The sequence below is a fragment of the Megalops cyprinoides genome, chromosome 2, assembly GCF_013368585.1.
Source record: "Megalops cyprinoides isolate fMegCyp1 chromosome 2, fMegCyp1.pri, whole genome shotgun sequence".
NCBI classification, from domain to species: Eukaryota; Metazoa; Chordata; class Actinopteri; order Elopiformes; family Megalopidae; genus Megalops; species Megalops cyprinoides.
In genome coordinates this window covers 64,916,172-64,944,131 of record NC_050584.1, presented here as the reverse complement: position 1 = coordinate 64,944,131, position 27,960 = coordinate 64,916,172, and the positions used below count along the sequence as shown (strand labels likewise).

At 48.5% G+C, this 27,960-nt stretch overlaps 1 protein-coding gene across 1 annotated transcript; it reads left to right on the top strand.

The window, feature by feature from the left end:
• LOC118773770 (la-related protein 4B-like) lies at positions 1–27,737 on the top strand. Its single transcript, XM_036522846.1, has 17 exons — positions 1–222; positions 6,878–7,009; positions 13,720–13,867; positions 14,319–14,492; positions 16,027–16,108; positions 16,792–16,928; positions 17,359–17,462; positions 18,414–18,524; positions 19,233–19,286; positions 19,677–19,883; positions 22,354–22,460; positions 22,777–23,025; positions 23,414–23,459; positions 23,770–23,937; positions 24,796–24,920; positions 26,198–26,309; positions 27,397–27,737. Exons 2-17 carry the CDS (start codon positions 6,929–6,931, stop codon positions 27,673–27,675), a joined length of 2,184 nt encoding a protein of 727 aa, XP_036378739.1. The 5' UTR covers positions 1–222; positions 6,878–6,928; the 3' UTR covers positions 27,676–27,737.
• The last annotated feature ends 223 nt before the right edge of the window (positions 27,738–27,960 follow it).

Here is a 27,960-nt window from a genome sequence, read left to right as displayed (position 1 = left end):
AGGGCTGCCGTTACTCTAAAATAGTTGGGTTTGGGGAAAATTTCGCTTTCATTTCATTTAGATGGTATTCTGTTATTGTTTGTTTACTTGAAAGAAAGTGGTAAAATAGTTAGCCTAGCTAGTGTGGCTGGCTAGCTCAGCTAGCTAGCTAAATTGGACCAACAGTCTGGAAAACGGCGCGGCCCGCACAGTCATTAGCCGCTGTGCAGTGAGAGTCGACAGGTGAGTAACCGATTACATTTTATTATTTTTAACCCTGTAAATGTATTGCATCTAATTAAGAGTAATTTCTCCCTTGGAAAAAAAACGACTTCATCAAGAGGCTTAGCTAGATTCACGGGGAAGAGGGGAGTCAGTTGGCAGTAAGGTGCACCACATCCTGGCTAGCGAGTTGGCCGGACTGCAACATTATGAGCTCTCTGACATCAAAATATGGTCCATGTTAGCGTGGTTGGTAGCTAGCGCAGTTAGCCAACTACTGTGCTTCTGCAGTACATAAACATGCATAAACGCACTTTGGTTGCAACCGTATACTGTACATATTGTACTGCATTGCAAAAGTAGACAGCTCGTTGGCAAAGCAATGCAATGATTTGCAGTTACGCCGTGACAACCATATGGTTGGTTTCTGTACTCAAGCAGTGGCCCAATGCGCCTGATGAGACGAGGGAATTTGAACGCGAATGCGGAAAATAAAAGCAAAGTGGTCGGATATCTCGCAATTGCTTTGGATTTTGTCGGGATTTTTCACCAAGGAATGCTCGTTCCATAGCTAGTTAGAGAGCCAACCCCAGAAAGCTGCGTTAAGACTGCGATTGCAATCAGTAAAGCATAAACCATGTTTTGCCCCTTTCGACTAGGTATGTGATTTGCTTTACTATTTAGCTTATATTATACTTGCAGCTCAGAAATGCATGATTACCAGGCCTGATTAGAGTCGTACATATGTATGTAGTAGTCACCTAGCTAATGTCTGGATGGGGAAAAGGGGGGTTGGGGGATCAGAAGCACCGAGGTCGGCCATCTTTCACGGGATGCTGCTGTGTGCTAGCTAATGTTGTGTTAGCCAAGAGCTGTTGGTGCATTAATACGTATAGTTACATGTACTTAAATGTGTACCAATACTTATAGTTATATATTGGTTAAATGCATCAGTGTAGCCTGATAGCTTGCAGTTTAGCTGTTTAACACTGTCCTCACGCTGACTCTAGAAGCTAACCTCTAGCAGCTAACCGTGGATAACGGTACGACAATCTTCGTTTAATGACTACCTACGTTGTAGTTTCACGAAGTAGTTGGCTAACTACAGCAATGCACAATGTTATTTGGCTGGGCAGCTGTCTTTCTCCATTTCAGCTTTCTCTATTTTTAACATTTCAGCACCTTTTCAGGGGAGCAGGACCTTGTTATCTGAATATTTGTAGTACGATAACGTTAGCTAGTTGTCTGGCCAGGTAACGTTAGCCAACGTTAATTGCGGCTGTAATATGTCACAGATTGATGTGGATGCACTGAAGTATATTGATAACGCTAGCTAACGTTAGCTAACACATAGTCAGCTATAGCAATCCCTATATTAACGTATTATAAGTGTGAGCTACAATAAACGTCGTAGGCATCTATTAAGTTTTGAATTAACGTCAGCTAATCAGCTAGCAGAAAGTCAGACAGACTCTTATCTCTGGTGATCGTTAACCACTAACGTTAGCTAAGCCATGCTTTGAATTTTAGCTTGTTGTTGTTGTTACTTTAGCCAATGTATTTCTTATTAATATAATAATACATTGACCATTGGTATACAGGCGTTATCATCGTTCATAGTTCAGTTTGACATGATTTTTTTTAAAAACCTGCCGTTAACATAAACATGTTTATCCGTTGTCTGTTCGAAAGTTACCGAAAGAATCACGTATCCATGGCCACCCCACGTGGGCTAATCTGAATGAACGAAGTTAGCTAACACGCGCAGTGTTGTAAATTAACATGTGGCAATGCTGCTGTTCCTGCTGTTGTCCGTGTGATTCCAGTAGGTGGGTCTGCCCCAGTGTAATCTGTCATTGAGCTGAGTGGACCTTCGGTGTCCGTGTGCCTCATTTCTCAGGCCTGGGAACAATGTAAAGCTGCTTTGTGACAACTTGTGTTGTAAAAGGAGTTATACAAATAAAAATGAATTGAATTGAATTGACATTTAGGGATGGGGTTATGCTTTTCGTGCATGCCCGTCACCATGTGATGATTTTATTCATCAGTTTTTATTGGATGTGCAAAACAGAGCAGATAACAATCTGCCCCGCAGTTCAGGTCGGTTTTGCATGGGCCAGCATGTCTGTACGAGACATAGCTGTGTCAGCTACTAATACATCTTCACTGCGTCTCATTCATTGCTGCGCCCCGAGACAGTATTTTAATAATGACGAAAACTTTGTCAACGTACTTCACCCAAAGCAATCCCCTTTAGGTGTTACATTAATTGTAACGTGTAGGAAAATCTGACATTTGAGAAACTGCCAGATGTCATTGATCTGACACGAACACGCCATATTATTTTGTATGCAACAACAGACACTGCAGATATTTTTTCTTCCACGCCGGATTAACCTGAAATACCGTTGACATGTTGTGACAGAAAGAAGCAACACTATAAATGATATGTTTTCAGTAAAGGCAAACTGCTTAGCATTGAGAGTTAAATCGCCCCCACAAGTAGTTGCACTTACCAGTACATATGACAATTATGTTGTCCTAACCCTTCAAAAACAGTTTAAAAATGTGAAATAATTGTCTGAAATGATGACGTAGGCGTGATTTACGCACTTTTTAAAACTGCTGCAACCGTAGCTAGACCGCAGCAGGATTGGAGCCATTTAACTTTCGATGCGTCCGGGAACCAAAACACGCCTCTTTTCTCTGTATCGTCGTTGCACGGAAAACACACATGGTCTTTTTAAAGGGCGCTGCTCAGAAACACCTGTGGCTTTTTGAGTATTTACCAATTGAAAAGAGAGGTTGTTGGACAATGTAGTTTCACCATTATGGATGGACAAACAGACCAAGTGAAAAAAGGTTTTTAAATGTCCGCACAGTTCTGTAGGTCCCACTCAGAACGGACGCGCAGAACATTCAGACCGACAGCGAATGTGGCAGATTAAAACGGTGGAAACATTTTGTCTGCTTCTTAACCTTTTGTACTTTTGAATGAAACTGTATGAAGACAACTCTTTCAAAACAAAAGTGCGCTCCCAGCTGGTGATCACGGCTAGGTGTATCGTTTGTTCAGAGCCTACGGAGGGACGTTCGCGTGTGCTCCGAGCGACTAAAAACGAGACGGTCTGCTATTCAGACTTCGTGGCTGTCACCTTCGTACCCAGCCTTGGACAGTAAGGTCTGTCTGTCACAGTCCGAAATCAAGTGAGCACATGACTGGAAAGTTGAGTCGAACCCCGAAATTCTTGTTATTGTTGTATACTTTGTTTTGTGTTCGCCTTGTGTATCGGGTTATGGTTTTCTCCGGCTACTGATGGTCAACGCAGTGGTGCACGTCTGTGTATGTTGACGTGTGTTTCAGAGACCGTCACCATGGATAAAGTTGTTTGCCAAATGACTTAACATCAGTAGATAGGGTAACATAAGCACTGCATTAAAATGCTACGCATATTTCTGTTGCAGTTTGACAAAGTTGACGAAGCTTCTGCAGCCAGGTGTATAAGTAGAGGAGTGAACTTTGTCAGAATTTGCGGTTTGCCAATATCAAAGTTCAATATCAAAACCTGGCACCAGTCCGCATGCCAAGTGTAATTTTGTGTGCCCTGATAAGGGGTTCAAGTGTCACCTTATCTCGAGACTGCGTAATCGCCGCAGCCCATATCGCGTTTGATTTCTCCGTTACAACAGTTTGGAAAGCGTCTCTCTCCTGCCCCTCCGTATTCCCGCTGATTGTGTGATTAGAGCTCTTGGCTGTGCCCCCAGCTCGTCGTTGCCCGTCTGCATTGATCTAACATGACCGTCTTCTCTCTCCGGGAGGTCACAGCCTCGCCTTTTATGAGACTGGAAAAGCTTCCCGTCTTTTCTTCCTTCTTTAATATTTATTTTAAGCGGGGACATTGAAGCTGATGAGTTTTGGAGCTTGAATATTAATGGCTTGTCTGTGCTTTTTTCTCAGATGTGTCAGGTGAAGTGTGCTCTGGCCTAATGTGCGTGTATCTGTACATGGATTGTATGATGCTGTTTTCAGTGCACCGTTTTTTTCTGGCTGTAAGAATATACAGGATAAATATACAGGATACAGGATTGCATAAATATAATGTCATGGCTAATCACTCAGCATCTGCCTTAAACAGAAGTTTTTATGTAATATTTCTTGTCGTTCCTAATTTTACTGTTTGAGAGTCCTTCCCCCACTGGTCAGGAAGTGATGTGAGAAGTTTAAGAAACTTTTTGTTATTGTTGCTATTTTTTTCCCCTCGAGGGCACAGTTCTTTTTCTAGGACTTTGCTTCAATGACAGAGCTTTCTTAAGTAGTCATGGAAACATGGAGTGATTGACAGCATGCAGTAGCTCCACCCATTATGTGAATCATGAAGCCTCACTCTCGTATCGGTAGTCTCAAGTAATCATAAATATGAAAATGCCAGAGGAGCGAGCACCCCCTCCTTTTTCCTTTCCCCAGCATGTATTCTGTATGGGTCAGACCTCAGAGTTCTGTCTCAGTGCGGGATCCTATTAATGCAATTCCCCATACAGTACTGCTGGTCCAGGTGATTTAATTAGCCATGTGCATTTAGCCTGAGTTTTACTCAAAATACAGCAATATTAAGTAATTGTGTGCAATACACTACTTGTCAGTATTGTACTTGTATTGTCAGCTAGGATTGTTTACATTTGTACATTTACGTTACATTTACATTTACATTGAATGTACATGTAAATGTGTTACAGGACTGTAAAACATGAGATTGGAGTGAAAACCAGGGTACATGTCACCCTCCTGGAACTCCTGGAGTGTGATGCCATTGACCCGTAGGAAAAGCCTCTCCTCAGCTGAGCAGCTTAATAAAGCTTTGCAATTTTTGAATTGCACTGAGAAATTGAATTTGCTGTGCCCGCATCTTATTATTTGCTTGACAGACGAATACATAGCTTTTTTTAAAAAAAAAAAAAAAACACATGATATTGATTTATGCAGCTAAGGATTAGCTGAACCAGCTTGGTTTTAGGACCTTGCCTAAAGTTACAACTGTAATGCCCTGCCTGGTCTTCATATCTGTACACTGAAGGCTTTTCTCATTATAGGAGTCTAAGGAGGCTCCTTCTGCAGTGAGGGGCGGTCCATGCATATTTATCTCAGTTGAGCGTGTGGTTGCTGCCAGGTGAATATGAGTTTGGCTCAGTGAGGGAGACCTGAGGCGTGCCTGGCAAACGAAGCCGCCCCAGAGACCGGGTGTTATTACTGCAACCCCACCATTAGTCTAGACAGCTGTTGTCTTGTAGACAGGGCAGTTAGACTGGGGCTTGTGGTTAAAGGTGGCAGTTTGGGAGCAGGGTTTTGTTAAGAGTGGGTCTGAGTGGTTTGCATAACTCCCTTTTGTGGTAGGGGGTTTTGTTCATTCCTGTGTTAACGTATAGCCCCGGAAAGCTTTTGGCCTTGTCAGCTTCAGCGTTGGAGCTCATTCTGCCTCAACACTTCTGTGATTCAGACAGTACTATTTCCTCACTGAAACATGCTGTCATGTCTATTAAGAGCTCAAAGGCAAAGAGCCAACAATATTCTAACTTGCCCCGATTACAGGGAATGAACTATGTGACAAGTTTTTCGTTAATGTTTTAGGTTACTTACATTTACTCGCATGGTAATGTTATCTACTTTGTTTATTGGAAATGAGCGTAAATGCAAAAGATTTGCAAGTAATAGGAAAAGAGCCAGGTTATCAAATGCTGCATTTCACAGAAAGGAGCCATTAATTCAGATAATGTTATTGCACTGTTTTGGTTATGCAATCATTGTAAAGCCCTAAAATAATGATCCATTTTTTGGGGGGGGAATTATAGATGGAATTAGTAGCCCGTTTAAAGGGAAATGAGCACCAGCCATAAATAATGGGAAGTGAAACTTGGGAGCATAATTACAGTTCAGCCCATTCAGCGAGAACAATGGGGCGTTTAGCTCACAGTGACCGTGGGCATGACCGCGCGGATGAAAGGTCGTAAACATCACAGCGCTGATGCCATTCTCTCTCTCTCTCTCTCTCTCTCTCTCTCTCTCTCTCTCTCTCTCTCTCTCTCTCTCTCTCTCTCTCTCTCTCTCTCTCTCTCTCTCTCTCTGCCTTGTGCACCACACAACAAGGGCTCATATTACAGGCGTGCGTGTGACTGATCGGGGATCGTCAGCTCAGTACTGGCGAGTGAGGCAGACAGAGAAAAAGGAATCGGAGAGGAGAGGGATTCCATTAATTCCCTTTGCCTTTTCAGGAGTAATTTAAAACATGGGGTACATTTAAAGTCTTAAATTCGTACTACTTGTGAAAACCAACAGTCGGTAATATATCTGGTAAAGAAAATAGCCTGCCAATGAAAAAAAGGTTAAATTAGTTAGGTTTGATTTAATGTGAACAATTTTACATAAACTGACTAAACTGAGAAGTTCCATCAGTCAAAATAAATTGTAGTTGGGTTGAATTACCTCCAGTTGTCAAGTGTTGGTTATGCCACATTGATAAATCGTATTCCTTCCCTAGGATTGGTTGTTGAGTGCATTAGCAGCCAGTTAAAGCCCTTAAATAGACATGTTGACACTGTAGAGTACATCTTGAGCGGCAAGGTTCTCTGCAGGGTTTTGGTTGTGACCTTTGCTTCTCTCACTGGCCTCTTTTTCGTTCCACAGCTTTCTTGGTGACAGAGACTTCTCCCTGAGGAGCCAGGAAGGAGACGGCTCATGACTTCTGACCAGGACACGAAAATTGTAGCTGAACCACAGGTGCAGCAAGTACAAGAAGCAAAAGAGAGCTCTCACCTGGTAGGTGCACCCTCGGCTTGGTGGGAATGCTTCTCCTGAGCAGGTGCAAGTGTCGTGAGCGCCAAGACAGTCAGAGTAATCATTGTGGGGTCAACAACTTCCCTTTTATTTCAGCTGTTTGAGTGCATTACACCATGTTGCAGTATGTGCATCAGGAGCTTATTCAAACCAGTTCAATGGGTGGAAAGTGCTTGATACTGAAGATGTTTGCCATTAGTCATGTCAATAAAGTGCATAGCAGCTTGTTCAGAAATTATTCTGAAAAGCACATACCTTCATTCTTGCTGTTTTTGTTTGGGAGAGATTTTATTCTGGAGATTTTGGGCATTCAAGTAACACAATTGTTTTATCAGTAAACATTACACACAAACTGAAGCTACCTGTCACTCACTCAGCATTGCTGTTTTTGCCACTCTAATACACACTGTCTCCCCGTAACTCTTTCTGTCACTGTTAGTCGCTAACACACTCACTTGATAGTCTTCTCTCTGTGTAGCTTCTCTCTCACTTTCTCACCGCCTCACTGTGACCCTCCAACGGGCTCGCTCACTTGTCTCTCTCTCTCTCTCACACTCACTTTTGTTCTCTCTTACTCTTGCTCTTCCTGAAAGGATCCGCACTCACTTACTCTCACACTCTTCCTGGAAAGACCCCCACTCTCCACAGCCTGCTGAGCGGCAGGGGGTATGTGTGAAAGGTCAAGGCTCACTGGCCTGTTGAGCCCCTGTCCCGAGTGTTCCAACCCCCCCTCGGCTCAATGGAAGAGTGTTTCACTGCACACTTGCATTCCACAGCTTCCTTATGCTAATTTTGTTCCAGGGGTGACCACCCCGCCCCCCCCGCCGTGACGCCAGGGGTGACCACCCCCCCCCCCCGCCGTGACGCCGTCCCATTCACACAAGATAGAAGCCCCCCTCTGTCCAAAAGACGCCGTGGCTTTGGCAGTGGATTTTTTGAGTGACGGGAGCATGTGAGCCCCCCGTACAAATTTAAGTGCGCTATTTTAAGGGGCCGGGTGTTCTCTCGGGCGCTGGTGAGAGAGCGTGGTGCTTCTTTTACTCTGCTTTGGGCACCGCTGGCAGTAGAAAGCGTGTAGTTTAGAGTTAGCAGCAGTTAACATGGGCTGCTGTTGTAGTAAAGAGCTCAACCCGAACATGGCAAACGAGAGGACGGGCCTCCTCCAAGCCACGGTTCCAGAGGAGTCCATGAAGGAAGAGGTGAGGGAGCACATCCGCGCCCTCGCCGAAACGGCCGAAGAGTGTCTCGAGCAGGGAGCTGGAAATAATGCGACGGACGCGGCTTTTGCGAGCGGCTCGACTGCGGGGTGTGCTGACGGGAAGAACTCGGGCCACGTGCGGAAGGGGGCTGTATTTTGGAGTTGCCCCACACCAGATCACGGGACGCAGAATACGGCTATTAATAAACTGCTTCCAAGTCACAGCACAAACGTGGACGTAAACGACAAGAAGGCAAAGGAGAAACACAAGGACGTTTGTCCAAACTGTCTACAGGACACTCCAAATATGGAGAGAGCAGTATCCAGCTCTGGTGAGGATCAGAAGGAAACGACGGAGCACGTGCTGGGGGAAACCGATTTCGAAGAGGTTCCTCTGAGGCAAAGCGAGGAAACAGAAGGAAGGGTTGGCCTTTTTCTATCCGTGCCAGGAACACAGGGTAATACCCCAAGAGACGGGGGTGAGGGGACAGGGGTGGCACACGGTGGTGCTGTGAACAGCCACACCGCTGCATCGGGCCAGAGGAACTCGGAAAGCGGTGATACGCCCGCCGAGGGCCCGCAGACTTTGGCCAGTGTCACCCAGATCATGGAAGCCAGCACGTTAAAGTCACGAGCCGAAGACTCGGGCATTTGGATTTCAGCAGGCTGGGGCTGCGGGCGGAGTTCTCCCCCCGAGGAGGGTGAACCGGATCTGGCAACAGCCCTGGGGCACGTGCTGGAGACGAGGGCGCAGAGCTTTTACAGTATTTGCTCGATTGACGTGGAAGACCTGGAGCAGGACTGGGGCGGGCGCGCTGTGATGCAAGAGGGGACTCCACCACGCTCCGTTCACTCGGCTGTCACGGAAAAGGCCATACAGGCAGAGGGGCGGTGTCCAGACGATGCCTGGGGGGTTTCAGCCTCGCCTCCCGAGCCCAAAGCGGCTACCCCACCGTCTCCACCTCCCCACGATGTCCCAGACGGAGGAGGGTCCACAGGCCACCTGGAAAATGGGAATCAACAGCAGGATCCCGTCTTCCCAGGACTGCTTCAGACGTCCCTCTGTGAAAGCACAGCCAGCAACGGCATCTCTCTGGAGGAGGATGGAGAGCAGGGCAGCTGCTTAGCCAATGCTAACGCTTTATCTCCAGACCCGGGGCAACCCTCAAAGGAGGCTGTGAAGGCACCCACTCTTGCGTCCGATGCCTTGAATTTCTCCAGCTCAGCTGTAGGTTGTCAGCAGTGGGACACAGACAGCCGTCACTCACCGACCATCACCGAGGAGGACAGGGACTCCTCTGCTGATTGGCTGGAGGGAAGCGGGCAGGTGTCCGCTGTGGATTCCAGCAGCATGGCACAGGTCCCAGGCAGCTGCAGTGAAGCCCACCCGTTGACTCCGCGGGACGCAGCGTGTGTCAGTGAGTTCAGCTGTGCTGACGCCGCAGCAGAGCGCTTCTCTCAGCTGGAGGTGCCCAGCCAAGGATCTGGGAACGAAACTGGGCCCAAAGTCCTTGATTCTGAATGCACCGAGTCATCTGAGCTCATAGAGGAAGAGTTTTCACCCGTAGCAGATAAGTGCATGGATGGTACAGAAGTGATGGTGGACACAGAACTGACAGGGAGCTCGGCCATCTGCGCAGCGAGTGCAGTAAGTGACTGTTGCGAAGGCGAGTCTGTAGGAATCAGTTTTGATGCTAAAGCGTTGTTGTCCAGCGTGCACTCCCAGTGCCAGTCAGAGCAGCCCACAGACTGTTATCCAGCCAGCCGAAGGCCCCGTGCAGCAGAACATGGGGCAGTGGGTCTAGCATGTGATGGACAACCACATCCGTTTGATGACGTGCAGGCACGCAATGGGTCTGTTGAACCTGAAACTGGGGACAGAAACATCGACGTTTCTGAGCCGTGGGGAAATCCATCGCCCTCTGAAAGGTCCGTTTGCTTTGAAAATACAGAATTAACCTTTGCAGCACCGCTTGCAGACACTCAGGAAATGCAGTCTGTAGAAATTGGCATGAGTGCTGCTAGAGGCGAAGCTGATGGTTTGGCTCGCAGTCCGTCAGAATTGGCCCAACGCCAGAGCTCTCCAGCCACCAAACTAGCGGTGGTTAGACCTCTGTCTGGTGGCGGCGGTTCTTCGGTCGATGGTTATGATAGCGGGCTGAAGGAGTGGCACGCTGGACCACAGTTTGGGGATGGAAACGATGAAAGGCGTCAGCTATCAGGAGATGCAGCCCTGCCCGAAATGGCAGCTCCCTCTGAAAAGGCGGGGTTTCCCGCTGAAGTCCCGTGGGAGGGGTGCTGTGACGGTGAAGCTGAGAAAAGCGTCTTGTTTGTCGTAGCCAGCGGAGAGGTAGCCCAGTGCTGCAGGGAATCGGCGCGCACCCCTGGCTCCCCTCCACATGAAGGGGGCAACTCCCTGCAGCCTGTGGACACTGGTCTCCACCCTCGCACCTTGGAGGGTCTCGCTAGTGACGGGAGTCTCAGCCTGGACTCCAGAACGCAGGAGCGTCTCACCCAGGATGGGGCCAGCATCAGGAGCAAAGCTTCACCTGCTCGCCATGAAAGCAAGGGCAATTTGAACACAGGTGGAGGATCACTGACATCTGAGACAGGCTGTGATGTTTCCAGGGAAAACGAAGGTACTTTCCCCTCAGCAGGGCAGGAGGATGTTGACCATGGAGTCACGGGAGGCCTAGAACAGTCTGAGACATTCAATGCCATCAGTGATGTCACCTCAGTTGCTATAGCAGCAAGGTCAGATGCGAGTGGGAGGGCTGTGTGCCCTGGAGAGGCCGCTGTACCGGAGACGTGTCTTCCTCACGCAAGGGCCAATGATTTAGAGGCGGCCTGCGACGCTGCCTTTGCCAAGCCTGACGCAAGAGAGGCCCCCGAGCCAGCAATGCCGAAGAGCGACCTCGGGGTGAAACATTACGGCAAAAGCTGCCAGGGCCGCTGCGGAGTCGCGTTCGTGGCTGAAAAGGAAGGCAGGGCGGTAAACTGTGACCTCGACCGCGACTCAGAGGGCGAACGCACTGCACAAACGCCTGTTCCAGACTGGCCCGCAGTTCTGGAAGGCTGCGACCATGTGCTGCCACAACCAAACCTCTGGGCTAGCGCTGGCTTTTCAGAGCAGAACCTGGCCGCTGGTGCTGCCTTGCTCTCGCCTGCTCGGGTCAGTCACACGGCCAGGGACGGAGCGGAGCCTGGATGTGAGCAATGCGCTGACACTGAAGGGGCGGAGCATTTTAGGAACGCACAGGAGCTGCAGCCGCTAAACGATTGGCTGGCACAAGGCAATGAACCCGCGGGGATTGGTAGGCTGGAGGCAGCTCCCCGCAGGGACAAAGGCCTCGGCTGGTGCCCCGGTGCCGAGCGGGAGGCGCGCAGAAACCTGGGGGCTGTGCTGGCGTTCAGCGCAGACGCGGGTCACAAGCCTCAGCCAGCGGGGAGCAGCAGCAGCAGCATCGCCGGTAGCAACCTCAGCGGGAACGCTGTGGCGGCCGATGATTCAGGCAGGGCCGCTGATGAAATCAGTTTGGGAGTGGATGATGAAACGGCCGGCGTCTCCAGGGCTCAGGACGTGGAGCCCGACCAAGTAGATATTTACGCCTCCACCCCCTCTTACGAAATCCATTTTGCCGCCGGCAACGGGCTCTGCGGCGCAGGCGCGGGCAGCTTTCCCGGCATGCACTGCGCGGATGACCCTGAGGGCGAGGAAGGCATGCTCAGCATGGTGTCGGAGCTGCTGGAGCGGTCAGAGGGGAACGAGGAGGGGGACGGGGACCCCTACCTGCCCGGCTGGGCGGAGGAGCCAGGGGATCGCTTTCCCATCGACTCACCGTGGAACACGGATTTCTGCGACGTGACAGCAGCCAATCACGAGGGGCTCGCGGAGACACATGACCTGCATGCTGCCATGGCTTTTATGAATGCCTACCCCTACAGCCTCCTCATGCCCGACAGCTCTTGTGCCTGGGACTGGCAGAATGATTACTCATTGGTAAGTCCATCTATATGTATGGGGCTTTACTCCAGTTAATCTTGATGTCGGCCTGGGTGCTTTTCTCACATGGTACCCTTGTTAACCTCTCGTGTTGCCTGAGTGCAGCGTTTTTGCACCGTTTCCTGTTGCCCGTTCTCTCCGTTTGCCTCTCGGAGTGAGAATCATTTCAGTGTCGGGCTTCACTGAACCCCCGTGCGGTGTAATGTACTGCCTGCTTCTCGTGCACCTGAGTGTAATTACACATCTCACTGTGATGTGCAGAGGTTAAAGAGAAGATTAGGATTTATTACAAAAGAGGTGAGATTTGTGGCACAAGTGTTTTAATACATTTAAAGCCACTTGGCTTCCATGGAACATACAAACCCCGGCATGTTATGCATTTTAACCCTGAACTTAAAGGTGTTCTAGTATATATTTTAAATTTTTGTTGACTCTTGTATAGTGTGTTGTGAAATGTGTTGTAACATCCTTGGCCTACCATGAACGTGCTGTAAAAATGTGAGAGGCATGAAAATTCACTGTTAGATTGGCTGAACTCCTTGTTCACCTCATGGAAATGTAACCATAGTAATATGTAAATATGTATTGTAATCGGAATGCTTTAATGATCATATTAATTACTGTATTGACTTCATGCAGTTCACATGGTAATGCTAAAAATGGTAGTATTACCTCATGAATGTGCCAGATTTGCTCAGTGCTGTGATTTGGTGATAAGGGGCTCTGCCAGTAGGAGCACCTGGTCTCATCTGTGCGCAGTTCCTGGGTCAGTGTCAGCTTTTCCATATTGTGTTATAGGCTGGGTGCTGATCTGGGATCAGTTGCTGGGAGAAGAGGGTGGGCAGAGCTATGTGCTGTGTGTGTGTAGCTGTTACAAGTTGTTCTCTGCTGAGCATTATTCATGTTTGCACATTGCCTTAGCGCTTTAATCTGCATGTTTTACAGGGGTCTTTTTAATCCCACTATTGATTCTCTTTGCACAGTGATGGTTGTTTTTTTTTTTGGTGGAAATGTACAGATGTCACCAACATACGGATCTCTGATTGTCAGCATTTGTTCCTGAAATGAGAGCTGAACACAGGAATTGCTTCATGTTACACAGGGACACAACACAAGTCAAAGCTTTAAACATTTACTGTCCTGCTTGGGTCTGGTTTGTCACCGTTCAAAAACAATTATACAAGCAAGTTCAAATCCAGAGTATTGTCCATCCACACAGATATGTGTTGTGCCAGTAAGTCTACGTCCAGTGCTGTAGATGCTTTATTTAAATGTTTAATAGGTCCATCATGAATTCATGCACAGTAATTGCTCATTAGATTACTGACAAAAACCCTGTAATAGATGAATGTGGTGTGGAAAGGGGCACTAATTTTAGTGCTGATTTGATTGGCTTTTGTCACTCTGGGGCTAAGCGGTGGGAGCTTTGTGCGAGTTGGTTGGTTTGTGCCGTCATGGGCTAAGAAATGTTCCTCTTTTGGTTTGTTGCAGGACTCCACAAAGGTTTCTGATCTGAACCCAAACGCCAAAGTATGGCCCAGTCACATGCTTAATCTGAACCCCGCCGGCGCCGCCGACACCAGCACCCCCAAAACATGGGGGGATGGCCCAGACAGCTCAGCCGACCCCTGCACAGAAGGTAGGCTAAACCATACCTATTTACCTATATATTTATTATTTTTGCCGTGATCTCTGTATTTATTTCTCTGGAAAGGGTTTGCGTGAAGGCGTAATTAAGTAATTAATATTCTTTTTGCTCTCGCCACGGATGCTGCCCCATGCAGTCCTGGCACAAGGAGAGCAGCTAATTAGGCTAATTGATGGCTTTCATTCCTGGCCTCGGACTCTTTTCCGTTTCTGTCGTCATGAGGCTGATGTGGCCGCTGCCTCGGCAGGAACGGCTCCGGTCGGGAGCGCGGTCTCTCCCAGCGGGCCGATTTCTGCCGGGTTCTGCTTCGCTGTGCGCGTGGCACCACCTTCACCCCCCTGCAGTGCAGCGGATTTAATATTCTGTTCTGCTCGGGCGTTTGGAGCGTCTGCCCGAGCGGTCCGCACTGTCGTAAGGACAGTTCTGATGGAGTCGTTTTTAGGGTACGAAGCGGACGATGACGGAGATGGGCGGAGCGAGGAGCCCCCATCGCCCGACCCAGACCAGCCTCCCCCAGCGGTTTTGACGGACCCGCCGGATATGAGCGACTGTCCCCCCGGGTGCCCAGAGACCCCCTGCCTGGAGCTGGAGTCGGGGTCTGAGTGCAGCCAGACGGGTAAGACTGTCACCACGCACATGTCAGAGCTACTGTGGGCGCCAGGCCTGTGTGAGCAGGCAGAATAAGACCACTTAATACCTGTTGTCCTCCAGAGACTGCGAGCCACTCTGGCTCATTATACCCCTTTCCCACTCATAGAGCTGAAACCGGGTTGGCTCATTATACCCCTGTAGCGAACGGCGAGAGCAGTCACCCCACCCGGCCTCAAACCCGGGTCTACGGGGTACCAACCATGCGACTTTGACCACGGTGCCAAAGAGCCAGGCTCTCTGGTATGGCAGTCAGAGTGCACACTCAACCGTAGTGACGGCACTCCGTCACAACCCCTTTTGTGATGCAGGGCTGAACCCAGGCTGGCTTACCCTGGCAAAACTTATCCATTGCTTTAGAACCCAGACTGATGTAAAACAGTCCCCCCTCTGTTTTGCATAAGTGCCTCCTCAGCTTTTAGGGCTGATTCAGACCAGCCCTGCCCACAGCTTTCTTGCCAGCAGAAATAACTTTAACTGGCTGAGCCAGCATGGACCAGCACCAGCCAGCCTGGTTCCGGCTCTGCAGTGGGAAAGGGATATCAAAAGACATTTTTTGTATCACTATCTGTAAAGTTGGTGGTTTGCCTGCCATCTGATCTGGTATTGTGAATGTGATGATGATTCAGAGTTTGGTGCCAGAAGCCATTTGGTATTGTGTGATACATCCCTAAATCTAAGGCAGGTGCAGTGATCTTATCAATGGAATCCCGTAGTAGTCTGACTTTAACTTTGTCTTTCCCAAGGCTGTAATCCTCTCAGATAAGGACCCTTCCCATATCCACCCCCTGTCCAGTTGCACATTTGCACTTTAATTGTCCATCCCACAGATCCCACAGTGGAACTGTCAAACTGCAAAGTTATTGCACAAATGTACATAACCAAAGGCATTGCACAGTTTCTTTGATTGTATTGTATTTGTTGTATTGTTTTGTATTGTATAGTTCTGTCTGCAGTTATGTCTTCAGTGTTGACACCTGCACCAAGAGAAATTGTATTTGGCAAATGGTAAATGGTAAATGGACTGCATTTATATAGCGCTTTTCTACTCATTTTGAGTACTCAAAGCACTTTACAGTTATATGCCTCACATCTACCTACCAGTGGCAGAGGCTGCTATATACAGGCTTACCAACTAGCCACTGGGAGCTGTTGGGGGTTCAGTGTCTTGCTCAAGGACACTTCGACACTCTGCCAGGACAAGCCAGATTCAAACCAGGGACCTTCCAATCCCCAGTCAACTGCTCTACCTCCTGAGCCACTGTCGCCCCCAAAAATATTCTGATTCTGATTAAGGAGCGCTGCTTCTTTCAACAGCTTAACAGCACACAAGCCTTCCAATTAGTCCTTCCAAATAGACACACATGTCCACAAATCCTCTGGACTTCTGGTATCAGCCAGTCTGTGGTCATTGTTTGAGTTTTACAGGTTCCTCTTTTTTGGGAGCTGAAGAGCAAAGCGTGTGAAGCCGAACTGCACCCGTTTCTCCCCTTTCCTTTCAGGAGGGGGTGACTCCCATCCCCCCAACCCTCTCGAGGATCTTCGGGAACACCTGAAGAAGACCCTGGAGTTCTGCCTGTCCAGGTAGGCTGTCTGCCTCCACTTCCACACTGCTGTAGTATGTTCAGTTGAAGTTTAGGCCTGGTCGCAGATGGCTTGCAGTCTGCCAGGTTCTATAGGTGTCTAGAAAAGTGTTGCTGATGCCGATGGATATAATTGTGCCTCAGGTGATGGCAGGGTGTTTTACTGCAAATGGAAATTGTGTCAGTCTTGCATTGCTGTTGAACAGCCACTCAGTGAATGCACTCCACGTTGCATAACTGATATGTAATACAGCTACATTGATCACAGATGTAGTCACAAGGCCCTTCACTGAAAGTCTTTTTTTTTCCCAGATACTGAAAAATGGCCAGTGTGTCCTCCTTTCTGTGTACATGTTTGCTTTTGAACAAGCTAAACAAAAACTTTTTCTCGAGAACATAAAATATTTAGAAGATGCCATTTCCAAAAAGAAAACCGTACATACAGTAGTAATTATTTTATAAGATGTGGTATTAATATCCCCCCTTATGGAAACGCTGTTGTCATGCCACGCGCGCTCATGCTAGAGTCCCCTCTCTGCGACTGCACTCTGCCTGCGATTCTCCCTCAGCGGCTGATGCGGGCGGCGTGTTTAAACGCAGGCTTTGTTTTGATGCTGAGGAACGCGGCGGCAGGTGGCGTGTTTACTGACGCTCAGCGGGGCGCGTTTCCTCTCTCCGCCGCAGGGAGAATCTGGCCAGCGACATGTACCTGATCTCGCAGATGGACAGTGACCAGTACGTCCCGGTGACCACGGTGGCCAACCTGGACCACGTCAAGAAGCTCAGCACTGACATGGATCTGATCGTGGAGGTTCTAAGGTGTAAGTGCTGCCCGCCGCCTCCTTCCCCCGCACGGGGAGACGCTTTCCCTGATTGAGGGCGTCAGCTCCTTGGGTTCCATTGTTCCTGAGACACTGCGCGCGTATGCGCGGAAAGGGGTGGAGCCGGATTCAGGGGTTTGGGGGGATTAAGGCAGCAGTAGTGCAGGCAGCAGCAACCAAAAGGTTGCTGGTTCGATTCCCTGCTGGGGCACTGCTGTTGTGCCCTTGGGCAAGGTATTTGAACCAGAGTTGCCTCAGTAAATATCCAGCTGTACAAATAGATGAAAGTGTAACCTGTGCAGGTTGCTGTGGATAAGAGCGTTTGCTAAATGACAATAATGTGATGTAATGTATTGATTTGTGTTGCATAGGAGTGTGAGTGATGTCTGTGCCATTTTTCGTTAATTGCCCTGGTGATTTTCCCCCCCAGCTTTGCCTTTGGTTCAAGTGGATGAAAAGGGCGAGAAGGTCAGGCCCAACCAGAACCGGTGCATCGTCATCCTACGGGAAGTTCCCGAGTCCACTCCCATCGAGGTGTGCTCTCCCCCCGTAACAGCTGTGTTCATGCACTGCAGTGTAGATGTGTCAGAAGGCCTTAGTGTTGATTGTTGGAAAAACGGTTCATTTTTGGCTCTCGGAGTCTGCCCCCCAAATTGTGTTTTTTGAAACCTCTTCTCAAAAAACTTTTCACAAAGGGTCTTAATTTAGGCAGGATCAGATGCCACAAATGAGCACATGCACTCGTGTGTGGTGATATCCCATAAGTCTTTTGAGCTTCACCGCTAGAGCAGATTAAAATGCAATACAGCACGTATTTCACGAGGTGACATGGACGTAGGAGTTCTATTGTGTGTATTTTTGTATCTCGCTGCCATTTTTAGCTTTAAGGGTTACATCCAGGCGTCCTTCGGTAAGCCCTCAGGCACCATGGGAGTTTTAATGTCACTTCATTTTAGTTAAGAATGTTCAGTGCTGGTTTCTTTGTGGGGAAAAAATACCATGGCCATAAGCTAACCACTGAATGACGAGCCTCTTTGACGTGGTTGAATTTCAGACAGAGGCACTGTCAAAGCAGTTGCTGCTTAGCTTCCCTGTAATTTAAGGAAGTCTTCATGGACATTTTCACTCGCTTTGGAACTCTTCACTCTTTATTTATTGCGCCATAAAATGTGAAACCCGAGTCTAACTGGACGTCTTCAGTCAGACAGTAAGATGAGCCGATAGCATAAATATTGTAGTCAGCCTGCCATTTCTATGCAGTGGAACACAAAGTTTATAGATAAAGATGTACCCTGCTTTTTTTCAGATACATAATTTAGTCTCATATCCTCAAACCAGTAAATGACTTCATGGACGTGTGTGTGTGTGTATGTGTGTGAGATCAAGGCCAGTGGGAAAAGGAGTCTTTTATACTCCAAATTTGCAAGGCCTCTGATGTCATTCCCTCTTCTAAAATATCTTTTTAAACCATCATTCTTGTCACAGGAGGTGGAAGCACTTTTTAAAGGGGAGAACCTACCTAAATTCATCAACTGTGAGTTTGCCTACAACGACAACTGGTTCATCACCTTTGAGTCAGAAGCTGACGCTCAACAGGTAATCCCTCTCCCCCTCAGTGTTTGGATTGGTTCAATTTAACCCTGAGTTCTGACCCATACTAACCCACCTAACCCATACTTCTGGGAAGAGCAGCAGTCAGACACTGAGTGAAATTGGCTCAGCTTTGCAGCTCCTACAGTACCAAACAGAACAAGCCTAAAAAAGCTGTTACTTCTGATGTCTTGGCCATTTTCATATTTCTTACATGTTTTAAAAAGCATTTCTGACAAAATATACGTGCATGTTTTTTCCATAAGTATTTACATTAGCATTTGCGATCTGTGTGTTTGTGCACATGTCCATGTGTCTAAATGTGCATGTCTGTGCGGGTCAAAGGTCAGACTTAAGCTCCTGCTAAAAATAGCGTGGAGCTCTATGTGAGGTGGACTGTGGGTAAGTGGGGGCTGTTAGTCCTTGAAAGCCACACCCTGGACCAGCTTAGAGCAAAGACGTTCTATTAGCTGAGGAGATACAGTTCCCACTTCCTGTCCCTCCCCACTCTGTCTCTCTACTCTTTAATGTTCTGAATGGTTCTCTGTTTCCTAAGGATACAGACTGAACTTTAAAGACAGTACTAGAAAAGCAGTGGTCTTGCTGAAGCGCTAAAGAATATTCAGTCACACCCGTTGCCCCTACCTACAGAGTACAGTTTGTCCTATTGAACATCCTGGCCCTGTCTGACAGTGGTTGTGTACTGTTTTTCAGGCCTATCAATACCTCAGAGAAGAAGTGAAAACATTTCAAGGGAAATCCATTAAGGTAAACTTTAAGCATTTCATTACAAACACCTTCATCATTTAAGGTCAAATGTTGGAACTGTTTTTCATGGTGATCTTTTTGTGTTTTGTGATTGAATTAACTGGAATACTAGACCCTTCTAATTCAGCGTGGCTGTGTGCAGCCCACGCACCATACAAAACCAGTTTTAAAGTAATGATGACTAAGTGTATGTAGAAATGGACACACAGCTGTCGTATCTTAAGCTGTTAAGCCAACCCAAGGACCCTTCGTGCCAAACAGAGATGCATTGCATGCACCTCTATCTCCTCCATCTTGAATGGGTCAGACGCATGTCGCTCGCCCAGTTTTATCGTTCAAACACGTCGGCCACCCGAACGCTAATCCCGCTGCTCTTCTCCCCGCCCACAGGCCAGGATAAAGGCGAAAGCCATCGCCATCAACACTTTCCTGCCAAAGAACGGCTACCGGCCGGTGGACGCCAGCGCAACAACACAGCAGCGCTACACCTCCTTCTACATGCCCCCCGTCTACAGCACGCAGCAGCAGTACCCCCTCTACAGCCTGATCAGCCCCCAGGCCTGGGCCACCACGCACAGCTTCCTGGACCCTGCTCTGGTCAGTCCCCACAGCGGCTACCGCTAGCATCAGCGCTGCTAGCATCACTCTCACAGCTAGCATCAGCACTGCTAGCATCACTCTCACAGCTAGCGTCAGCACTGCTAGCATTCAGCACTGCTAGCATCACTCTCACAGCTAGCATCAGTACTGCTAGCATCACTCTCACAGCTAGCATCAGCACAGCTAGCATCACTCTCACCGCTAGCATCAGCACTGCTAGCATCACTCTCAGCTAGCATCAGTACTGCTGGCATCAATACAGCTAGCATCAGTACTGCTAGCATCACTCTCACAGCTAGCATCAGTGCTGCTAGCATCACTCTCACAGCTAGCATCAGTACTGCTGCCATCAGCGCTGCTAGCATCACTCTCACAGCTAGCATCAGCGCTGCTAGCAACACTCTCACAGCTAGCATCAGCACAGCTAGCAACACTCTCACAGCTAGCATCAGCACAGCTAGCATCACTCTCACAGCTAGCATCAGCACTGCTGGCATCACTCTCACTGCTAGCATCAGCGCTGCTGGAATCGGTGCCGCTAGCATCAGCACTGCTAGCCCTGTGCTGATAAGATGACAGCTAGCAAGTGAATCTCTGATAAGAGGAGTGTAGGGTTCTTCGTTCTTACGTTGTCTGTTGTTATACCACAGTATCAGGTAATACTATAACTGTCTGGTACGGCAACTGCTCTGTGGCTGACAAGAAGGCGCTGCAAAGAGTGGTTAAATCTGCTCAAAATATGACCGACAGCAGCCTCCTTTCTTTGGAGGGCATTTACAACAGCAGATGCAGAACCAGAGCAACGAACATCATGATGGAACCCACCCACCCAGCCCATGAACTGTTCACCCTCCTCCCCTCAGGCAGAAGGGTGCGCAGCCTCAGAGCTCAGACAACACGGCTGAGGTGCTGCTCCTTCCCTCAGGCTGTGAGGCTCATGAACTCCGTGCCATAAGCTGCCCTCTGCACTACATCCCAGAATGCTGCTCGTGTTTTTTTTTTTTGACAATGTGTTTTAGTTATTATGTGATTTTAGGTTTTGATTTTTTTTTGGCTTAGATAATTTATTTATCTATTTATTATCTATTTTAAACGCTGGTCCTGGGAAACGGTTTTCATTCTTTTTCGTTCGTTTTCGTGTTTTTAACATGCCGAATGGCAAATAAAGAACCTTGAACCTTGAACCTACTAACAGCACATGTGTAGAACTGCCCTGTGTTTAGCAGGTTAATGCATTTGCCGGCAGCTCAGAAACAAGAGATTTTGTTTTAATACGCTCTAGGTCTGCAAAGCCGACCCCAGTGAATGAAAAGTGAATACATAAATGACATGGACTGCTGTAAATGATGTAACACTGGTGACAATGCCCTGTGAGGAACACCAGAGTTTCACAGAAACCTACATGCGTGTATGAAGAGCTGTGGGTGCTCTGTGATCTGCCACCAGATGATGTCTGTGTCGTCTTCAGTCATGTCACATAACCAGTTTGTCTTTCATTGGAAAATGCTTTCCACCTTAAGAGGGCCTTTTTAGTCGGTATTGGTCAAGTGCCCAAGCGAACGGAAAAGCATGGATAATTAACAGCAGCTACAGAGGAAGATTTAGCCTCATGATAAACTTTAATGCATAGTTCTAATATGCTTGTGTGTCCTGTCATTTTTTTTTTTTGTGTCGTTGATCATTACTAAACATTACCTTTGCGATTGCGGTTGCTTTAATTTCCTGATAGCGTCGCTCTGTTTTGTCGGAGCTGAAGTACGTGCTCCTGGAAGGCTCACTTATGCAGCGTCGCTGTAATCGTTCCAGATGAGACGTCCTCAGCACTGCACAGCTGCAGACGAGGTCTCTTTAGACGGTCGTTAGGTGGGCTAACGAGGGAAAAGCCAGGGCACACTCAGGAAGCTCTGCAGGCATACTGAGAGGCAGAAATGAACCCTGTGTGGATGGCTCATGCAGCCTGGATTAGGCAGAAGTATGTGCTCAGAATTCAAACCAAAAGGAAATTTTCACTCTGCCATGACAGGTGACTCGTGGAGTCAAATCGGCTCGTTTTAGCTTTTTTTTTTTTCCCCCAACTAGCACCTATGTACTTTGACTGAGGCAGTTCATTTTAAGTGCCGTGCTTAAGTGTACAGCTAACTGGTCCCGGCAGCCTTTGGGTGACCAGCCCAGCTCCTGAGCCACCGCACCATGCTGCCGGGCTCTGTAGACCGTAAAGCATAAAGGGCAGGGCTCGATCTTCAGTTGCCAGTGTCCCTGCGTATCGTTTCTCACTCCAGCCAGACAGTGAATAAAGGAAGAGTTTGTGATTTTGTTTTCTTTTCTTTACTGGTTTTGAAAACATGAAATTGAATTGAAAATGTATATTTTTAAAAAAAACACTGTGCTGCCGTAAATAGTTGCTTTTTCATTGTTACTCAGCATCTTTCCCGAACTAATGTTCAGGTGTGGAATTTTGTTCCCACAGGTGACGCCGTTCCCCAGTGCTGGGTTCATAAACGGCTTTCCCTCGTCTCCCAGTTTTAAGCCGGCCACCTCACCCCTGACTGTTAGGCAGTACTCCCCCAGAAACAGGTTTGAACAGCTCCTTTCATCTACATACACACCGCTTTGACTTGCAAGACTTTCAGGACTTAACGTGCATGGCTGTACTACAGATGTAGTTTTAAATAAAGCAGCTTTGAAAGTCTTGAGACTTCAGTAATTTTGACTTTTCATTTCAGTATTTGTTCTGTATTCTGTATCTTTCAGAGCCAAACTCTTCCATCAGACAAGTAACTGATTGATTTAAAACTGCAGTTTTAGCTGAACTGTGAAGACTTGACTTCAATGTGAAGCAAAAAAAAACGTTACTTTTGTTGCTGATTAGCCGATGGGGTTGGTTTTGCAGGAATCACAGCAAACCTCACCTACGGCCCACGATGCCAAGCGCAGACCGCAGCTCGGGCCTTCTGGAGAGCCCCGCCATCTTTAACTTCCCGGACCGCGTGCTGAACGGCGTGCGTGGCCCGCAGACCCGGCCGCCAGGCCAGAACAGGACCAGGCTACCCAGCGCCATGACCTACCCCAGACGGGACGGCGGGACCGGCCGCGTGGAGCCCAGCAATGCCGACTTCTCCCCCAGCATGGGGCGGGGAAGGTAACGCCCCACTGCCGCTTCAGCCAATCAGCAGCTGGTAACAAAACTCAGACTGGCCCAGGTGCCCCTGTGCAGAGACGGGTGGTGCTGGCTTCTACAGGTTTTGGATGCTACATCAGTATGGCTTTGGCTTGGCTAGTTTTTTTTTTTGTGTCAGATCTGCCTGTCTGCAACTAGACCTGTTGTTGCGTCTGTTTAAATGTTACCCATGGGAGATAATTTCTGGAATTTCCACACTTTTGTGTTGCCTTTTGTAGGAAATGGGAGATGCTTCTGTTTGTAAATCACTGAATGCATTTGCGCCGCCAGCAGGATAATGTATTTGGGATACAGGCGGGATGTAATGAAATTAAATGAATCAACAATTTAATATGTTGTCTCTTTTAAGGAAAAACATCTATGGCTATCGGAAGAAGAGGGAGGATAAGTTTACAGTAAGTACACCGTGGATGTTACAGTGGTGTCTGGTTGAGATAGCCGTGAGTTGTCTCTTGCCAGACCATCGTATGCTCAAGCAAACAGCTCTGTAAGTTTTTGGTAAATTTTAATTGTAAATATGTCTGGAACAGTAATTTTACTCAGGATGTATGCACTGTGTGTAGCAACAGGCCACCATGAATAAAATGCGGAGGCGGAGGTGCAAATGTCCTGACCTGATGCTGTGTGTGTGTGTGTGTGTGTGTGTGTGTGTGCGCGTGCGTGTGTGCGCGTGTGTGCGTGCGTGTGTGTGTGTGTGTGTGACAGAGAGCCCCCACGCAGTCGCCCCCGCCCCCGCAAAAGCCCCCCTCCCCAAGCTTCGAGCTGGGGCTGTCCAGCTTCCCCCCCCTGCCCGGTGCCGCAGGGCAGCTCAAGACCGAGGACGTGTTTGAGAACAGGCTGTCGAGCATCGTAGCAGGAACCACAAAGGACAAGGTGAGCTTTTCGGAAGTCACTGCGGAACCCTCCTTTGCTCAGTGACCCCTGTTACACGCTGCCAGTCAGAACAAATGACATTGTTACCATATGTTTTTAGTCTTTTTTGACGTGGTATTATTTTTTAGAGAGTACATATTCCATCTTTTTCTGCACAGAAATAAATCGCATATAGTTTCAAAAATGAATCTTCTTTCCCGTTAATACTGTGAAATTCACCATAACATCCCCACCTCTGTCCACCCACCTGCTCAGAAACAACAGGATCAAACACTTCTGCATTTCCTGTATCTGTAGCACTGGAAGAGTCCATCTCTTCCAGCGCTTAAGTAATGCTTTACTAACGTACGCCAGTGTGTCATCTGAGACCGTGATCTATTTATAGCGGGATCGGACACGGGCCCGGAGTGCCCGGGCCGCCGCCTGACCTCGGTCTGTCGGGAGGATCCGTGTCCGGCAGAGAAAATGAGCGCTTTTTACGAGTGGCAAGGACAAACTGCCCTTTGCGCTCCAGGACGGTTCATCCCGGCGCTCCGAATAGATAGAAATCGGCCTGCCAAAACCGAGCGCTGTAAAAGCTAGGGAGGGGTGTAGTGTCTGCGCGCTTTCAGCGGCCAGTAAAAAGCAGGTGCGGGCAGGGAAATAGACGGGGGTGTTTAATGGGCGTCGAGCGAGCGCCGTCTCCGGTGGAGGCGAGGCGAGCGCGGCAGATTCGATCCTCCGCGGATAGGTAAATGGGTAAACGTCCCCGTCTCATTGGGCGCAGGCCGCCTGCGGGTCGGGGGCCGGCCCCTCGCTGCGGTGCGGTCTGAGAGAGAGCGGGGTGTTGTGACAGCGTCTCCCTTTATCTCTCCTCAGATTGTACACACAGACACCAGCACCAACGCCACTCCAGCAGGGATCCCCAAAGAGCCATCTCCGACTGTTATCGCCCCGCCCCCCATGAGTCCGGACCGCCCCCCCTCTCCGCCCTGCTCCCCCGGGTAAGCCTCGCGCCCATCCCGAACGAGACCTCCCAGCTCCACTCCACGTCGGTGTCAAGCCACTACTCCTCGTGCTATGGTTACCAAACTGGGGTTGGGGTTCGGTAATTGTGATAAATTGTACAAAGGCAGACTAAATTCACATCAGTTTGTGCGTCTGTAAATTATGCTTTTAATTTGCTGTTGAATTTTTCCAAGCTGTTCCTGCCAATTTGAATTTATCCTGCGGGAGCAAAACATAGAGCCGTGTTCATGAAATCACTGTAGAGCACAGCTTCAGACTCTTCACCCCTATTGCAGTAATTAGGCACCAAGATCAATTTTATGAGTGCTGTTGGGGTTTGCTGAATATAAATATATGTATATATGTAATTTACTGCTTTTGAAACAGTTGGGAATTACTATGCTAATGCGTTCAGTATTTCTGCATTCTCTGAGATGAAGTCTGCCCCAGGAAAATGGTTTTGTCCTACAAATAAAAAAAAAAAAACATAATGTTGGCTTAATGAAATGTGGAGCCACCCAAGGCAGATATTTTATATTCTTTATTTATAAAATATTTGAGATGCTTATTTTTAAAAACTCGGGGGAAGGTAAGGGGGTAGAATGGAGGCGATTGTCGTTTACGGTTTGTCCCTGGGAACCTTCTTCCTCTTCACCCTGTAGTTTGCTACAGAAATAGGCCTGGGGGGTTCTCTGGACCTGTGCGCATAGGAGAAACAGTGCTGTTAATTATCTCATTATATGGATTATATCAGGAAGGCTTCAGAGGTGATTGATTACACCTGTCTGCAGGGCATGAATCCTCCTCCTTTTATGGATGATTGAAGTATTAGAACACAAGCTTTGCATGTAATTGTTTTGGTTTGAAAGCGTGGTGTCTGTGCTCTGCCAGATGAAAGATGTGGGAGTCCAAGTGGTAGTGCTAACATTGCTAATGTTAGCAGTAGCGTGGTGATTAAAAGGAACCTGGGCTTGTGTTAAGGAAGTTGCTGGTTAAGATCCCAGACGGGAAACCTGCTTTTGTACCCTTGAAGTGGCAGTAATGGAGTGATCAAAGCTGAGTTGCTTCAGTAGATATCCACGAGTAGAAATGCAAGCTGTATAGGCTGTCTGGGACAAGGGCATCTGGTACGCAGCTGCATATTACAGTACTGAAATGCCAATGCTGGGCTGATGCAGTGAACTGATGCCAGGTGCTGACTGTCCAGTGAAAAACGCGTGAGGCATGACTTTCAAAGTGGGAAGGTGCAGTGATGTTCCCTGTTGTCCCGCAGGGAGCCGAATGTCCAGGAGGCAAAGCAGAGGGAGACCCAGCCCCCCATGGAGAGAATACCCGCACCCCTCGTCACGACAAGCAAATCGGTCCAGGTGAACGGTGCCCCTGCGGTGAGTGATGGTTCCTTTGCTCATCTAACACCAGTGTGGCTGCTCTGTCCCTGTAGCTGAGGATTTTACAGCACATGCCGTCTCTGACAGATGGCCTGTATTACGAATGAGCTCATCTATCCTCCAAGAGTTTGGAGAACTCGTATCAAAATTTATATATGCATGCACATGTTCATATATGAGTGTGTTTGAGAATTGGGGCGGCAGTGTAGCATAGTGGTTAAGGAGCAGGACTCGTAATCGAAAGGTTGCTGGTTCGATCCCCGCTGGGACACTGTTGCTGTACCCTTGGGCAAGGTACTTAACCCACAATTGTCTCAGTAAATATCCAGCTGTATAAATGGATAACATTGAAAAGAACTGTAACCCATAAGTCGCTTTGGATAAAAGCGTCTGCTAAATGAATAAATGTAAATGTAAAATTGTGTTCTTCCATACACAGAATAAGAATGTTTTTCTAAGTCTTACTGTGCTTATTTGGAAGCTGGATATCTTACTACCGCGTGCAATGCAAGACCGCAGGCATTTCAGTTTACGGAAATGTACCTTTTTGGAAGTAGCTTAAGCGAAGGAAGAAAAAATATGAGCTAACTGCAGCAGACAGACAAAGCTCAGGAGAGATCGGGGACCATAGAAACCTCTACTTATAGCCCTCAGCCAATGCCTTACTGAAGCCCAATTACCTTGTAAATTTTCCTTAAGCACTTGAAAAGACAGAATTGTGTAAGGCACAGAGCCGTCTCTTGGATGAAATTATTATCGTGCTGAAATACAGAAGTGCTTGCATGGCTTGGGCTTCTGTCTGCCCCTCTGACAGGTGAGTGTTGCAGATGCAGAAGAAGCAGTTTGATGGCAACTGTCTCCCCTCCCCATGTCACTTTGGCAGCAAGGATGAGACCGTAGATGAAGCTGAGGAGTTTCTGCGCTGTGTTCTCCGCTCTCTCGTTTGGCATGCCAGACGGTGACGGCGTGGTCAGAGGCAGCTTGTGTCTGCAGTGAGAGCTGTGCTGTTAACAGTGAAACGTTCGCTGGACCGCAGCCCCTTTAATTTGAGTTTTATTTATTTGTTTATTTTTGCATCCGTCAGGAGCTGCGAAAGCCCAGCTATGCCGAGATCTGCCAGAGGATCATGAAGGACGGCCCACCGACGCAGCCGCAGAGAGAGCCCCGGCCGGCCCCCGCCCCTGCCCCCGCCACGCCCGATGCCCCGGGGGAGAGGGCGGAGCCCAAGTGCAGAGAGGCGTGCGCCGCCAAGGCCGTCCCGGGCTGGCCCAGGGAGGCGAAAAGACCAGCCGGGCGGCGGCCGTCCCCACCGCCAGCACGCCCCAACAACGAGCCCGGCACCCACCCCAAATCCCCGCGGTAACCGGCGCTAGGGACGAGGCTGGGCCAAAACCGAGAGAGCACGAGGGCCAATCGATACTCCCCCACCCCCACCCCCCCAACACCCCCCCCCCCCCCCCCCCACGGCCGCATGGAGGACCCAGCACCGGATCAGGGCTCGCAGACAAAAGCACTTTTAGTGTGTAGAGCACAGTCATTGTTTTACTTATTTATTTAATTTTGTCCCCCCCCCCTTTTTTTTTCTTTTTTCTTCTTTTTTTTTGGCACAATGTACTGGCACCCGGACCCCTCTCCTGTTTCAGCCCCA